The sequence below is a fragment of the Sus scrofa genome, chromosome 14 (genome assembly GCF_054392235.1).
Source record: "Sus scrofa isolate SSC_HxYL_T2T_F1_AM1 chromosome 14, Sscrofa_HxYL_maternal_Yorkshire_Landrace_v2.0, whole genome shotgun sequence".
In the NCBI taxonomy this organism is placed as follows: Eukaryota; Metazoa; Chordata; class Mammalia; order Artiodactyla; family Suidae; genus Sus; species Sus scrofa.
Window position 1 is genome coordinate 142,740,986 of NC_139396.1, and position 15,823 is coordinate 142,756,808.

The 15,823-nt window shown below is 41.1% G+C and overlaps 1 protein-coding gene and 1 long non-coding RNA gene across 3 annotated transcripts in view; one reads left to right on the forward strand and one right to left on the reverse strand.

Annotated features, from left to right (window-relative positions):
• Positions 1-6,973, reverse strand: part of LOC146397047 (uncharacterized) — a 453,627-nt gene extending 446,654 nt beyond the window's left edge. Inside the window, exons 1-2 of the mRNA XM_084997501.1 lie at positions 6,969-6,973; positions 6,590-6,842 (exon numbers count right to left, since the gene is read on the reverse strand). Coding sequence (XP_084853627.1) covers positions 6,590-6,842; positions 6,969-6,973 — 258 coding nt within the window. The remainder of the gene's footprint in view (positions 1-6,589; positions 6,843-6,968) is intronic.
• A 26-nt stretch (positions 6,974-6,999) lies between these two features.
• Positions 7,000-15,823, forward strand: part of LOC146397048 (uncharacterized) — a 201,879-nt gene continuing 193,055 nt past the window's right edge. For both annotated transcript variants that reach the window (XR_014827199.1, XR_014827198.1), the window contains exons 1-2: positions 7,000-7,354; positions 7,943-8,080. This is a non-coding gene — a long non-coding RNA (uncharacterized LOC146397048). The remainder of the gene's footprint in view (positions 7,355-7,942; positions 8,081-15,823) is intronic.

Genomic DNA, 15,823 nt, shown 5'->3' on the forward strand with positions numbered 1-15,823 from the left:
CAGGTTCAATCCCTGGCCTCGCTCAGTGGGTTAAGGATCTGGCATTGCCGTGAGCTGTGATGTAGGTCAAAGATATGGCTCGGATCTGGCATTGCTGTAGCTATGGTGTAGGTCAGGAGCTATAGCTCTAATTAGACCCCTAGCCTGGGAACCTCCATATGCCGAGGGTGCGGCCCTAAAAAGACAAAAATAAATAAATAAATTAATTAATTAATTAATTAAAATAAAATAAAATAAAATAAAAACTGGAAAACTAGAAGTTTCCATCGTGGCACAGAAAAAACAAATCTGACTAGGAACCATGAGGTTGCAGGTTTGATCCCTGGCCTCACTCAGTGGGTTAAAAATCCGGTGTTGCCGTGAGCTGTGGTGTATGTTGCAGATGCGTTGATCTGATCTGATATGGTGTTGCTGTGGCTGTGGAGCAGGCCAGCAGCTATACCTACAATTAGACGCCTAGCCTGAGAAACTCCATATGCCATGGCTGCAGCCCTAAAAAGTCAAAAAATAAAATAAAAATAAAAACTGAAAAACCAGCCAGGATTTCCTTATAAGCAAAAGGAATATACACTGGTTAGGTTCACTCCTAAAATTACATTAAAAAAAAAATGAAGCACTTTAGTTTCTACTAAAGTGCTTCATCCTCAAAGAGAGTCATGGAAAGGACTCTGACAAGCAGTAAAGAATACCGGTTTCTGATAACTTTTCACATCATACCACTGATTTAGGTAAAAATTTAGAGAATGCTAATGAAGAAACAGATAGCTTCATAAAACTTCTAACAAAAGATCAAGGCCAACAAGAACTAATTTCATGGGACCAAATTAACTGAGGAGAATGTTTATAATTCTTTTTATGACTTTTTTCTTTGAAATACTGCTTAATGTTTTCAGCATTTTAATTTTACAGATTTAAGGAAACTTTTTCCTTAAGCTATCTATGACTCACAGAAATTTTATTAAGTGTTCCTTTGTAAATCATAATGAAGCATTTATTTCTTCTCTCTGTCTGACCCCTCCAGAATTTGAAAACTCTTCAAATTCTGAGTGAGACTAAGTAAGTGGGTATTCTTATTTTTATGACAATATAGTCATTTGCATGAGTTCAATAACAATATGTTCTCCTCTCCTCAAAACAGGACACAATCAGATATACTAGCTACAATACCAAGGATTTGACCAAAACGTCGTATTAGAGAGAAATATACATAGAATCAGATAAGACCAAAAAAATTTAAGGAAGTGCTTGGAAAAATTAGCTTACTACCTTGCTTATAAAGTTCCAGCAAAGTAATCTTAAAAAGAGCTTATGTGGTAAATCATTATTCTTGCTGCATTTATGTAAATAATCAGACCATTTTAATACAAATTAGTTTTACTATAATGGCCTTTGATTTAATTATGGAGAGAGAAATTATTTTTGCACCTTTGCAGATACTAGGTTCTTTTTTTCTTTCTTTTTATGGCCATACCTACAGCATACTGAAGGTCCCAGGCTATGGGCTGAATCAGAGCTGCGGCTGCAGGCCTACACCACAGCCACGGCAACAAAGGATCCTTAACCCACTAAGCGAGGCCAGGGATCAAACCTGCATTCTCAGAGAGACAGCATGGGGTTCTTAATCCACTGAGCCACAGTGGGAACTTCCAGATATTAGGTTCTCATCCTTGTCTTTAAGGTTCTGTTATATACCTATAAGGTGGACTATATACAAAACTCTTCTCATTTCCTCAAATATCTGACTAAAAAAATATTTCTGAACTAAATGTTTCCAATTTTCTCCAACCCTTTTGATTTGGAATCAATAAAAACAAAGACTGCCCTTAAATTTCCTTGGAAGGGACTAAACCAGGTCCTCCTCACTTTACCCAGATAGCAGCAAAACCTCAGAAACTCAAGCCCTAGGTACACATCTTATAGCTAAAGAAAGCTCCACCTGGCATCTAGCCCTATGCAAGCACTGGAGACTTCAGAGTCAGATTCACCAAGAATTGAAACAGAAGATAGCTGAAAGAAACAGCTTTCCTAAGACCTCAGGATCAGGCCTGTATACCTTTCCCCACTGTTACTTCTTACCTTATTCTCTCTCTCTTTTTGTTGGAAAGAAACATCTTACCTGCATTTCTCAGTCTATTACAAAGGGGGAAAACTTACCTACTTGTTGGGCTTGCCACCAGAAACTTCAGTCCATTCTTGGCAATGGTGATTCTTTCCTCTATCCTGTAACAAATGTTTTTACTTGTCCCAAACGTTAGTGCTAATTTTACCCAGGGCCCCCTTGACATCAGCTACAAAGTAAGACTTCTGAAGCCTCCCATGGTCCACCCAATTAAGCCTCCATGGCCAGTTAAACAGGACCTATGGGGGGAGGGGGTATGGTGTATATGATTCCAAGTTTGCCTCCACAGAAAGAGCCTTTCCCCTTAGGATTAGTATAAGCACCAATGAACACCTGATCGGAAAGCTCTCCCATGGGAGAGCTAGCCAATTTCACAGCCAAAGCAGTAGCAGGCCAACAATGATTACTTGACTCTCTGGCTAAAGTAGTTTTAGATAATGGCATGGCCCTTGATTATCTACTTGCTGAGCAAGGAGGTGTCTGTGTGATAGCAAATAAAATCTGTTGCACATGGATAAACACCTCTGGAGAGACAAGAATTCAATTACACAAGATTAGGGAACAAGCACACACTGGTTACAACAAATTTCCCCTGATACTCCATGATCTTTCGATCTATTTAGCTAGTTACCACCATATAAACTGGACTTATATTACTTTTAACCCTGCTCTGCATAATTATTTTTAAGCTCTGAACCCTCTGCCTGCCAAACCTTTGTAGAAACGACATACGCAACAGGGAGATGCTAGTCAGTACTTTGAGATGATCTCTAATACCTACAACGTAGTTAGGATATAGACTTTAGATGAAAAATTCCTGAGCATTCTCCCTCATGCCCCTCCTTGTTACTCAAATGAGGTTTCAATGGTTTCCAGTCACTATGCACGTTCCCTCTGACATGGGACATGACAACCAGGAAGGACCTTCCTGTTACCAAAGGACAAAAATCTCTCAATGAGGAAAACCTGACTCGATCAGTGATGCTTTCAAGCAAAATCTTGATGAAAAACTGAAATGTGAAAATGAATAAAAGCAAACTTCACTTAAAATAAAGTCAGGAAACCCTGAAGGGAGGGGTTTTTACTTACCACACTCAGTTGCTGCCTGCAGGACAGGAGAAACAGTAACGGTGTTTTTTTACACGTGTGGCATATGAAAGTTTCCAGCCTAGGGGTCAAATCAGAGCTGCAGCTGCTGGCCTACACCACAGCCTCATGGGATCTGAGCCGCATTTGCAACCACCCGCATCCTCACAGGCACTATGTCAGATTCTTACTTAACCTGATAAGCCACAACAGAAACTGCAGTAACAGTTTTTTAACAAGGCCTGTTTGGATAGATTTTTTGGGGTAAAATTCTTTGGTCTCAACGCCTTATCCATGATGGTAAGACAGTTTTTCACACGGGAATTTCAGCTCATAAGAAGATCCCTCTCTGCCTGAGCAACAATGCATTAACCACTACTTGAAGCCAGTAAAAACCTGCCACAACCTCAAACTCTTGTTCCTGTCCAATGAACTTTTACAACCTAATGAAACCTGACCTTCCCTTTATCTATTCAGACTTGCCTATGATTCACCATAGCTTGCCTGTCCCAAACTGCAATTCTCTGCTATTCCTGAATAAAACCATTGTGCTAGTAAAATAACTGGCCATTTTATTGTTTGAGGTTGACAAGTTCTATATTCACCACGCTTCCTTAGGGGCTTCCTCACTCTCTCAGCTTTTCCTCAAACTACTAGGCTTTCAGGGCATCTTATAAAAAGCGTAAGATAAAAATATACTTATGGTGGAACAGCTACCTCTTCCATCTTTGTTCCTCTCATTCTCTCTCTCTCTCTCTCTTTTTTTAAGGGCCACACCTGCAGCATAAGGGAGGTCTGGGGCTAGGGATCGAATCGGACCTAGAGCTGCTGGTCTATGCCACAGCCACAGCAACACCAGATACAAGCTCCATCTGAAACATACACCACAGCTTGCAACAATGGATCCTTAACCCACTGAGTGAGGCCAGGGATTGAATCCGCATCCTCGTGGATGCTAGTTGGGTTCTTAACCCATTGACCCACAATGGGAACTCCTACCTCTTCCACTCTTGATACCATCATCGGAACAGTTTCTGGCACATGGGTTGTGTTCAATTAAGTACTGGATGAATCTATTTATCATTAATGATGATGACTATCTCTATACAGCACTCTTAGCCTGGGCAGAGTATCATAACAATACCTCCTTAGATATCACCTAGAGGCCCACAAGGGCAGGTAGCACAAAACATCCCATTATGACAGAGAAGGAATCTGGATTCAGAGACCACATCTCAAGTCTGGTTGACAGAGCCAAACTGAACATAACAACCTCCAAGTTCCCAACTCAAGTTTCTATTTGGTGAGCTGTTACTCACCCTTCAATAATTGACAGTGCCCTGGAGAAAGTGACCCCCAATCAGCTCAGTGTTTCTATCACTCTTACACATATGTTCTGCACATTTGTCACAATGCAGTGGTCTTTGGTTAATAAGACTCTCATATTAGACTGATGACCCTTGGGAAACAGCTTCCCTAACTTTTCATCTCCCCACAGTTCAGCACAGAGCCTGAGGGCATCATAGGAGTTCAACAAAATATATTCGACAGTTCATTTGTTGTACCACACCAACAAGTTAAAACAAAACTAAGATATTCATAGGTTAATGCTACTCTTCAGCAATACTTGTTTGCTAAAAGGACAGATGCATATGAATCTCACAAACATAATGTTGAGCAAAAGAGGCCACATCCAAAATGGTACATATTTACTTGAAGTTCAAAAACAGGCAAAATCAACTGCTGGTGTAAAAACTGCAATTACCATGATTTGTCTTAATGCAATCTATGCCTGGACATCAAAGGGATTCATAAAAATGTTTTAAATGTTCACAAATTTCATTACCAGCTGACACTGAGTCACAACTAAAAGCTACACCCCACTGGGAAAGTTTCTGCCAATTACACCACAATTGAAAACAACATGAAAGATACCTTTATTTGGTGTTAATGCTCTCAAGGCCTGGAGAACACTTTTAAGTGCTCTTTAGCTGTGGTATTCAAGATGTTTTGTTTTGTTTTTCAGGAAGTTAAAGTTCCCAGCATCAGCTTAAATTGTAACAGTTCTTTCAGGTTGAAAAGAGGCAGAATTTTCTCAAAAATATAAAACTTCCCCTAACAAGACTAAAGATTGCTGGCTTCCACCTGCTCTGTCTAGCCCAACCCCACTCATGCTACTCTCCCCAGTGTTAGCCTCCTGTAATCCAGCAAACCCTTTTCTCCTTCCATTAAGGAGGGAGGAAAATTATCTTTTTGGTTTTTTTTTTTTCTTGTCACTAGAGGTCAAGCAACCGGACAACCCAGAGTTGTTGTCACTAGGATATCTTTTCCTAGAACTGATCACACCAGGGAACAGTGGTTCATGCACAGGCTGGACAGTCTGATCATAACTCCCCATGCTATGAGAAGATGCCAGGAGTTCTCTCCTGTAACGCCTGTGCTGAGTCCCACAAACAGGGAAACTCTAAAGGCAGACTGTCCACTGACATTCTCCACTCCTCTGAGAGAAGGAAGAAGGAGTGGGACTCCTCACTTTAATTACCCTGCTTAACCTGAGTCTACATAAAGGTAAAATCCCTAGAAGGAAGGTCAACGTGTTGAAATTTAACTCTTTCATCTCCACAGTCCTGACATTTTGTTGCCCCCAATTCTTTGCCTGATCTTTATTTGCACCCCTGCTTGCAGGGCAACAGTTCGCAATGTCCAAGCTTTTTGTTTTGTTTTGTTTTGAGGGTTGGGCTTTGAAAAAGAACACGGGGTTGGGGTGGGATGCAGGTGGTTCCTACAGAAGGAAGTATAACTTCTGCGGAAGATGGGCAGAGTCTCGAAGTTTGCAGCACCTCCTGAGTTCAGAAGCCTCATCCACTCACAAACTCTACATGACCTAGCCTAGCCAGCAGCAACCCTTCCCATCCTTCACTCGTCTGCCTCCACCCCCATTACCTCTCCTCAATGCTACTATCCTGACTAGAACAGTGGACCAAGGCTTAGACGTTTGTGGAGGCTCCTGCCAAGAGCCAATGCGATGCTGACAGGCGTCAGCTCCTTCAGCCCCAGGCGGGTGGCCCTGCCCAGGTGCTGCTCTCGCACGCTGGGCATTCCAGGAGAGCTGCAGTCCGCGTCCTCGCCTCGGCCCCCTCAGTATAAGGAGCACACGGGGAGAGGCAACGGAGTGGCAGGAGCCAGACCTCGTGGCCTTCGCTGATAGAAGTTTCCTGGGATGGGGACCCTAGATCCGAGGGACCCAGCAGGAGCCGCTGCTAGAGGTGCCCAGGGTTCGGAGGACAGAAGCCCACCCCTGCCAGGAATCCAACTAGGCAGCGGCCGCCCGCGCCAACTCTTCCCGTCGCGGGAGCCGAGAGAAGAGGAGAGGGGATTCCGGACCTGGAGTGGTGGCGCGGGGCTCTTCGCTGACTGGCTCTGGGGGGGACAGGCGCTCAGTACCCGAACTCCAGCGAAATCGCGCCGCGGTGGGGGCAGGTCCAGTCGTCGCAGACTGGTGGCGGCCGCTGGTGAGAAGCAAGGCGCCCTCTCGCGGTCTGGAGCTGGAGTCGCGAAACCCGGGAGCAGCCGTCTGCGGAGCGCATGCGCAACGTCGGGGCATTGAGGGGTCCGGCTCGGCGCCCGGCTCCCCGCACTGCGCCGGCGCGGGCGGCGGACACACTGGGTGCACAGCTGCCGCTACGACCTCCGTCCACTAGCTGGCGCCGCAGTCCCCCGGCTTCTCGAACCCGGAGACTCTAGATCTCAAAGCTTTCGCTACGTCATAGGGTGGCGATTTCCTGCCCTGTGGCGGGGTTCTTGATTTGACCCAGGGCACAGACCGTTTCCTGGCTTGGAGAGAGTAATGTTATCGCCGCTCCGTGTGCTTGGGTTCCCGACTTTCTAGAGTGCTCCCGTCTCGGGCCGTCTCAACCCTTTAAAAGAACCCTCCTGTTGGCGACATATCTGCAGGTTTTGTGGACATGTCTTCGGCGTCCTCAAAGCACTTTAAATTTCTTAAAGGCCGGAAGACGAAAGTATAAGCTCCAGAAGACAAAGCCCTGTGTTGGATTTTGCCCATTTAGAACTGTGTGCCCTACTTAGAACTGTGCGCCCTACTTAGAACTGTGCGGAACACCAGGCAGGAGACACAGATATCCCACACAGGTACTCGGAGGCAGTGGTCTTATTTTCACCTTCGGGCCCGAGCCCAGAGGTGGTGATAAGCATCTTTTAGTGTCTTGGGAGGAAACTAGATGAAGTTAGCTAACTTAAGCTTCTGTGCTGGATATTCTGCCACTCGTTTGTAGAGGAAACTTACTCAAGCTGCCTCTCAGCTAACTGAGCCTTAACATGAAGGGGTTGTGTAGGTGACAAAGTTCCTTCCAGTTTCTAAAAGTTTTACATTGCAGGATCATATCAGCCCAGAACCTCAACTGCTATTTAAAAAAAGTTCAGATGGAATCTTTGGTGGGTGAATTTTAACATGTTTTAAATTACTAGGTTTTTATTTAAAAGCCAATCTTTTTTAAAGATATGGTTAAAATATCTTCAAATTCCAAAGTCCTCACAGACTTTGTAACACTGTTATTGTACATAGGAATTAGATAATAGATATCCATGACTAAATTAATGAATATCAGGACAATTAATGCCTATTACAATAATAATGATAGTAATCCCAATGTATGTGTAATGTGTTCCATTGCTCTTTCCATAACATCACTGAAAACTTGACCCCTGTGTCTCTGACAGCCTACCTTGAAGACAATGTACGAATAGATCCTCATCGACTTTTCCAACAAGGTCCAAGAAAATTTCTCTTACACAAACACTCGCAAGGCAGAAGTAGAGCAGAGTCCCTTGAGACATAATTCTTAAGATCACTCCAAGGTAAGTAGAAATAGAAGGTGAGCAGCTTTCTCAGCCAATGAAGCTGAATATGTTGATATTTAAAAGAAGGATGTCTGACATTTAGACAACCTGGAATTTCCTTCCCCAAACATCCTTCCGTGCCTCTTGACTAATGGTTCGTCCTTGGAGCCTAGCTCTGTACCCTTCCATAAAGGTAACCACATTTGGTGGGCTGTGGCCTCTGGATAGGAGAGAGGACTGTGGAGATTCCTCTCACCCCAGAGTACAAGTGTTCTTTGTGAAATACAAGGCGGTCATTCCCCTCTCCTTGGAAAGCTTTGCAGGATCACTTGCTTATTGCCTTATTTTCATCCCCAGCTTACCTCCTTTCCAACGTGGATAAGAATACTGGAGTTCCTCCAAGAGAGGAAGCCAAGGAGATCCCTAGCCAAACATAGGACTGGGAAAGGCAAATATAATGAATGGGGTTAGGAGAGGTGAAATTAGAATATTTGATGACTTTGAGACAATACTTACTTTGCCTTAATATGCTTGCATTTCAAGCTAGGACTAGTTCTACCTTAAATTGTTTTTCCAACATGAAGTCCTTCTTGGAGAATCTTTGTGAAAGTACAACTCATTTTTCTCCCCCAAAAGGTTGCATCTTCTTTCTTCCTCAACTAACTTCTCCCAGACATCTTCCTGGCAAGAGGATGTTTGAGATCCATTTGAGAAGGATTCACTGAGGCTTCAGCATTTTTTCATCTCCGATTTTAGTCTTCCATTTGAAGAAGGGTTTAATCAGAAAATCTAGATTAAATTAGTTCCAAGCTTGGTTGATTGGTTGTATTTTTTTTAGTAGTTCCTATTCTTATACTACTTTTTAATTCATAGATCTCTTCTCCTCTCTGCCCGCTGTCAACAGGCAGTAGTTTAAAAATACCACTAATTCCCCAAACACATCCCCTTTAACAAAACCACCAAAGAGCCTAATCAGGTAAAGAGGTAGACTAATCTAAGTGGTTTCTACTATAGTATTCCCTTACAATTTTTGAATGGATCTCATTGATAGGATGCCAGAAGGATGAGCTGATGTCAGAAGCCAGGCAGTGGGTGTAGACGCGTGGTTCCAACAAGAAATCTGAAGACTCTTAACGTGAAAAAATATACCTCAGCTCTTACTACTTCTCATTGTGTTGACCCTAGCAGCTTCCACACTACATCCTTGCTTCTCTGATCATTCCCTCTCTATCTCTTCTTTACAAAATTCATACTCAAAGGGAGTTTATATACCCAGCAGGACTAGACAGTGACACAGTTGGGGGGAGAAGAAAGAAAATAATTTCTTTTTATTTTTTTTGTCTTTTTGCCATTTCTTGGGCCGCTCCCGCGGCATATGGAGGTTCCCAGGTTAGGGGTCAAATCGGAGCTGTAGCTGCCAGCCTACGCCAGAGCCACAGCAACACGGGATCCGAGCCGCTTCTGCGACCCACACCACACCACAGCTTATGGCAACGCCGGATCATTAACCCACTGAACAAGGACAGGGATTGAACCCGCAACCTCATGGTTCCTAGTCGGATTCGTTAACCACTGCGCCATGACGGGAACTCCGATTTCTTTTTATATATCCATAGTTTTTATATTCAAAAGCTAACATGTACATATTGTACTTTACTTTCTTTGTGGCTGTAGCAAGTTGAGTCTATCTTTTTATAGAGTTCATTATATAATTATACATTTTTTATTTCAGTAATTCAGTTTTCTTATGTATTTCAATAAACTTTAGAGCAGTTTTAAGTTCACCACAAAATTGAATGGAAGATACAGTGATTTCCTATACAGCCCCTTCCCAGCACAACTATGGCCCATTATCAATGTCCTCCACCAGTGTGGTACATTTGTTACAGCTGATGAACCTACACTGACTCATCCTAGTCACCCAAAGTCCATAGTTTACATTACAGTTCACTCTTGGTGTTGTACATTCTGTGGGTTTGGAGAGATGTGTAATGATGTGTATCCATCAGCATATTATCATGCACAGTAGTTTCACTACCCTAAAAATCCTCTACAGACTGTTTATCCCTCCCCACCCTCAACTTGTTAGTATTTTTATTAGAGTCATTTTAACCTCAATGGGAATGTGACTGTGCTGTCATCTTAGTTGACCCTTGAACAACATGGCTTTGAACTGTGCTGGCCCATTAATACAAGGATTTTTTTCCAATGGTAAATACTGTGGTACTACATGATCTGTTGGTTGACTCTCCTGATTTGGAACTATGGATATAAAGAAACTTCATATGTGGAGAGACGGCTGTAAGTTATAGGCAGATTTTTCAACTGCAGGGAGTATTGTTTCCCTTAACCGCCATGTAGTTCAAGGGTCAACTGTGTATTATAAAGGTTTGCAAATTATCAAGAGTTACAATCTCTAATTACAAAGTAGATGCTAATTTATTGTCTTTTTATTTTCTTTTTTTATTACTCAATTTATTACATTTATAGTTGTACAATGATCATCACAATCCAGTTTCATAGTATTTCAATCCCATAACCCCCCAAACTGTCTCCTTTGGAAACCATAAGTTTTTCAAAGTCTGTTGAGTCAGTATCTGTTCTGCAAAGAAGTTCATTCTGTCCTTTTTTCAGATTCCACATGTCAGTGAAAGCATTTGATGTTGGTGTCTCATTGTTTGGCTGACTTCACTTAGCATGATAATTTCTAGGTCCATCCCTGTTGCTAAAAATGAAAAAGTCTAATTTATTTTATTTGCTCAGTTATTTGCAGTCCTTTTTTATGTCATTACCTCTAAAAGTATATACATTTCATTAATTATTTGTGCTGACTATTTAAATGGATTACAGAACAAAACGGTAATTTTGAAAATTATAGCCATCTAACACCTACATTTAATGAAGACTCCACATTCTAAGGGATATTATTAACCTGACAGCAATTAAAAACTGCTGCATAGATGCTTCACTGAAAGATGTGTTATAATTTTAATAAACTTCCAAAATGAGATAAACAGATCTTTAAAGGTTCTTTCCTATTTCGAAGTTTTATAAATCACCATTAAAAAACAAGTTTAAAAGGATTTTTATCTTTATATGAAGATTATTGGGGAAAGAATTTAAGATTCTGGGATATTTTGAGGGAAACAAATTTGTTGAACATCTATTTTGTGCCAGGAACATTATGTATTTATTGGGATTTTTTGGCTGCCACCCCAGGCAAATGTAAGTTCCTGGGACACAGATCGAATCTAAGCCACAACTGGGAGTTATGATCACATCCCCAACCTGCTGCACCATGTTGGAACTCCCATTATGTATTTATTTTATTTCATATTATTAACAACTGTGATCTAAGGCACTTTAATTCCCATTTGACAGATGAGACAACTGAAACTTTGAATGCTGAAATAACTTTCCTAAGCCAGTTTCTGGGGGAGCGTTCCAAGCAGAGGGACCAGCTTGTGTTGTGTGGAAGCTAAAGTCCAAGGAACATGAGCAGGTGGAGGAACTAAAGGAAGGCCTCATGGCTGAGCATGGGGATGGAGAAGAGTGGTCTGAGCCGAGGCACAGGAGGCAGGTGTGCAGCTCAGGAAGCATTACGATTTGAGATTTCTTTGTAACTTCGTCACACTCTCAGTAGTGAGGAGTAGATTGGAGGGACCATTGCAGTAGTCCCTGGGAGATTATGCTGGATTGGAGGTTGAGGGTGGCCAGGGAAGGGAAAAGCATGTGGCTCTGTGAGAGATTTAGTAGGAAAGAGTGATAGGAATCATTATTGATTGCAGGGTGATGGCAGGGAATAAGGGAATGGGCGATGAGGCAATAATTCCCACATTTCAGACTTGCTGACCTGTTTGCAAGGGAATACACTATCTTGAGGTGAGTGAATCCCAAGAGAAGAGCTGTTTGAAGAATTTCATGAGTTTGTTCTAAAATGTGGTGTGGAGCACTTGAAATGTATACAGAATGGAGTTTCTGCCATGGTGCAGTGGGTTAAAAATTCAACTGCAGCGGCTCTGGTTGCAGCTGTGTCTTGGATTCCGTCCCTGGCCTGGGAACTTCCATGTGCTGTAGGTGTAGCCATAAAAAGGAAAAGAGAAAAAAAGAAAAAAAAAAAAGTACAAAATAGGTTGTAAGATATAGGGGTATGGAGTTTAATGGAAATGTCTGGGCCAGAGGTCTAAGTTTAGGAGCAAAAGTGAAGACCATTAAATATTTATGGCTGTGTTGCCCAAGTTGTATCTTGGATCTTCTCCATTAGAAGCCCCCCTCCCCCGCCCCAAATTCATCCTGTAACTCAGTGCTCCCAAACGTTCCTGTGCATTGGAAGAACCTGTGTATCAGAGTGGACAAGTGCAGTGTGGCAGCGGAGTCGCTGGGATTGAATCCTGGCTCTGGAGCTTGTGGTCTAAAGTTGAGTCACTTACTCAACTCTGTTACTCAGTCTCTTCCTCTGTAAAATGGGGACAGTTGTATCAATATATTAAATCTATATATTTAATCTTTAAGAGACATCTCACAATGTTTCTTTTTTTAATATATATAATGATTTTTTTCCATTATAGCTGGTTTACAGTGTTCTGTCAGTTTTCTACTGTACAGCATGCTGTCCCAGTTACACATACATGTATACATTCTTTTTTCTTACATTGTAATGCTCCATCATAAGTGAGGTAGTTCCCAGTGCTACACAGCAGGATCTGGTTGCTAATCCATTCCAAAGGCAGTAGTCTGCATCTATTAACTCCAAGCTCCCCATCCATCCCACTCCCTCCTCCTCCCCCTTGACAACCACAAGTCTGTTCTGCAAGTCTATGATTTTCTTTCCTGTGGAAAGGTTCATTTATGCCATATATTAGGTTCCAGATATAAGTGATACCATATGGTATTTGTCTTTTTCTTTCTGACTTACTCGTAGTATGAGAGTCTCAAGTTCCATCCATGTTGCTGCAAATGGCATTATTTTGTTCTTTGTTGTGGCTGAGTAGTATTTCATTGTGTATATATACCACATCTTCCTAATCCAATCATCTGTCAATGGACATTTGGGTTGTTTCCATGTCTTGGCTATTGTGAATAGTGCTGCAGGGAACATGTGGGTGCATGTGTCTTCTTCAAGGAAAGTTTTGGTGGTTCAGCATATGCAGATCAATCAACATCATACACCACATTAACAAAAGAAAAGTCAAAAATCATATGATCATCTCAATAGATGCGGAAGAAGCATTTGAGAAAGTCCAACATCCATTCATGATAAAAACTCTTACCAAACTGGGTATAGAGGGAACATATCCTAACAAAATAAAAGCCATTTATAATAAACCCACAGCAAATATAACACTCAATGGAGAAAAGCTGAAAGCCTTCCCACTAAAATCTGGAACAAGACAAGGATGCCCGCTCTCACCACTGTTATTCAACATAGTAGTGGAAGTCCTAGCCACAGCAATCAGACAAACAAAAGAAATAAAAGACATCCAAATAGGAAGGAAAGAGGTAAAACTGTCACTGTATGCAGATTACATGATACTATACATAGAAAACCCTAAGGACTCAACCCCAAAACTGCTTGAACTGATGAACAAATTCAGCAAAGTAGCAGGATATAGGATTAACATTCAGAAATCAGTCACATTTCTGTATATTAGCGATGAAATATTAGAAAAGGAATCCAAAAATACAATACCTTTTAAAATTGCATCCCAAAAAATCAAATACCTGGGAATACACCTGACCAAGGGGGTAAAAGACTTATGTGCTGAGAACTATAAAATATTAATCAAGGAAATTAAAGAAGATGTAAAGAAATGGAAAGATATTCCATGCTCCTGGGTTGGAAAAATTAATATTGTAAAAATGGCCATACTACCCAAAGCAATCAAAATATTTCTTAAGATTAAATAAGTTCATATACCAAAGCTCTGAAAATGATACCTGATACATAGTAAGAACTCAATACCTATTAGTTATCATTATTTTCTGGAGAACTTTGTAAAAAAGAGGATTCATGGATTCCCAACTAGCGTTCTGGGATTTAGTTCACATTCTGTCTCAACTTATGTCCTTTTAGTCTATGCCATATTTATACTGTCCCTCATTAATTTATATAGGTAATACATGCTCATGGTTAAATAAAAAATTCAAGATGGATCCATCATAAAAAGCAACAGCTTTCCATTTCATGTCTCCTCACCTGAAGTCCCATTTCCTAGAAATAATCAATTTTAGTCATTTTCCTGGCTTCAGTTGACTGTTTTCACCATAGCTCTTAAGTATTAAATTCATGCCAGTGTACCATCACTTATCCTATTTGTATATACATTGCCTTTGTTTTCGGTATGATTTTACATCTCTTCTTTTCACAGTTCTCCTAGTTGTTATTCTATCCCAGCCTTGTAATCCAAAAGGAACACAGTGAAAGGAAAAGGAGGATCATCTTTCTACCTCCTGGTCTTAGGACCCAGTGCTCCATAGGAGTGGCGTCCTCCCAGACAGAGAGCATTGCCCTGAGGCCAAAGTCATCCTGGAGTCCCTTGACAGCAAGGGGCCAAACCTGGGATTTTATGTGACTGCTTTCAGAGGATTGTTTCCTTATGTCATTGTAGGATGTGATTTGGAAAAGAGTACTGTGCATTGCAAAAAAAAAAAAAAAAAAAAAAAAAATTAAGAACACAAAAAGTAGCTCGGTGCTCACCTCAGGCAAAATTGGATGATATTAAGAGTTTATTTGGCAAAGATGTATTTTTCCTCTTTGCCACCATGCTGCCTGTCACTTTACCTACTTGAGCATGCATAACTACACCTGTTAAAATAAGTGAGATAAGGAATGAATTTAATTGCTTTAACCTACCACATTTGGAGTTTGTTTTTTGATGCAGTCATTCACAAAATGGAACATTTCACCTGTTTCCTTATAGCATTGAATGACAACTTAGTTTACAGTGATGTCCCTATTCATTTATAATTACTAAGAAGGGACCTCTCAGGATGATTTGAAGTGTTTCCAAGGAGGAATTTCTGCTCAGCTTGCAGAAGAAAAGATTCAGGTGAGATGCATAAGATTATGAATCAATTAGTAAGAAGAGGCAAGACATTTCTGCTTACCAAACTCAGGTAAACATAGGGAGACACTTTTCATTTGATTTCAAGAAAAACTTTTTGTTTGGCACATAATTTATCTTACAATAGTCCTGCTACAGAGTTAGCAAAAAGAGCGTCTATATTTAAAAGCATTATTTTGGAATAGAATAGAAATGGAAGGATAAGTCATTTGCTGTAAATTTTGCATCTTCAGCCACTTGTTTATAAAACTGCTAATATGACAAAGTCTCACCTCCCCTCTAATTTCAGAATTTCAGGAAGCCTGCCAGAAAACCAAACCAAACCAAACAAAAAACTCCACATTTTGTATCCAGGAGGAAGCACATAATAAGAAATAATGATGTAATCTTCCATTTGGATAGTGTTTTTAGCTTTCTGAAACACTTTGCTCTCCTATTTAAATCTCACCAGTGCTCTGTGAAACTATGGGGTAGGTGTGTCTGTATTCTGCAGATGAGGAAACTGAGGCCAGAATGTGAATGATTGTCTGTATTGTTTTCCATAGGGGCTGCACCACTTTATGTTAACACTGGCAGTGTACAAGTGTTCCCTGTTTCCCACATTCTCACCAGCTTTTTTTTTTTTTGTATCCTACTGCTTTACTAAATTTATTTATTACTTCTAATAGTTTTTTGGTGGATGCTACAGGATTTTCTG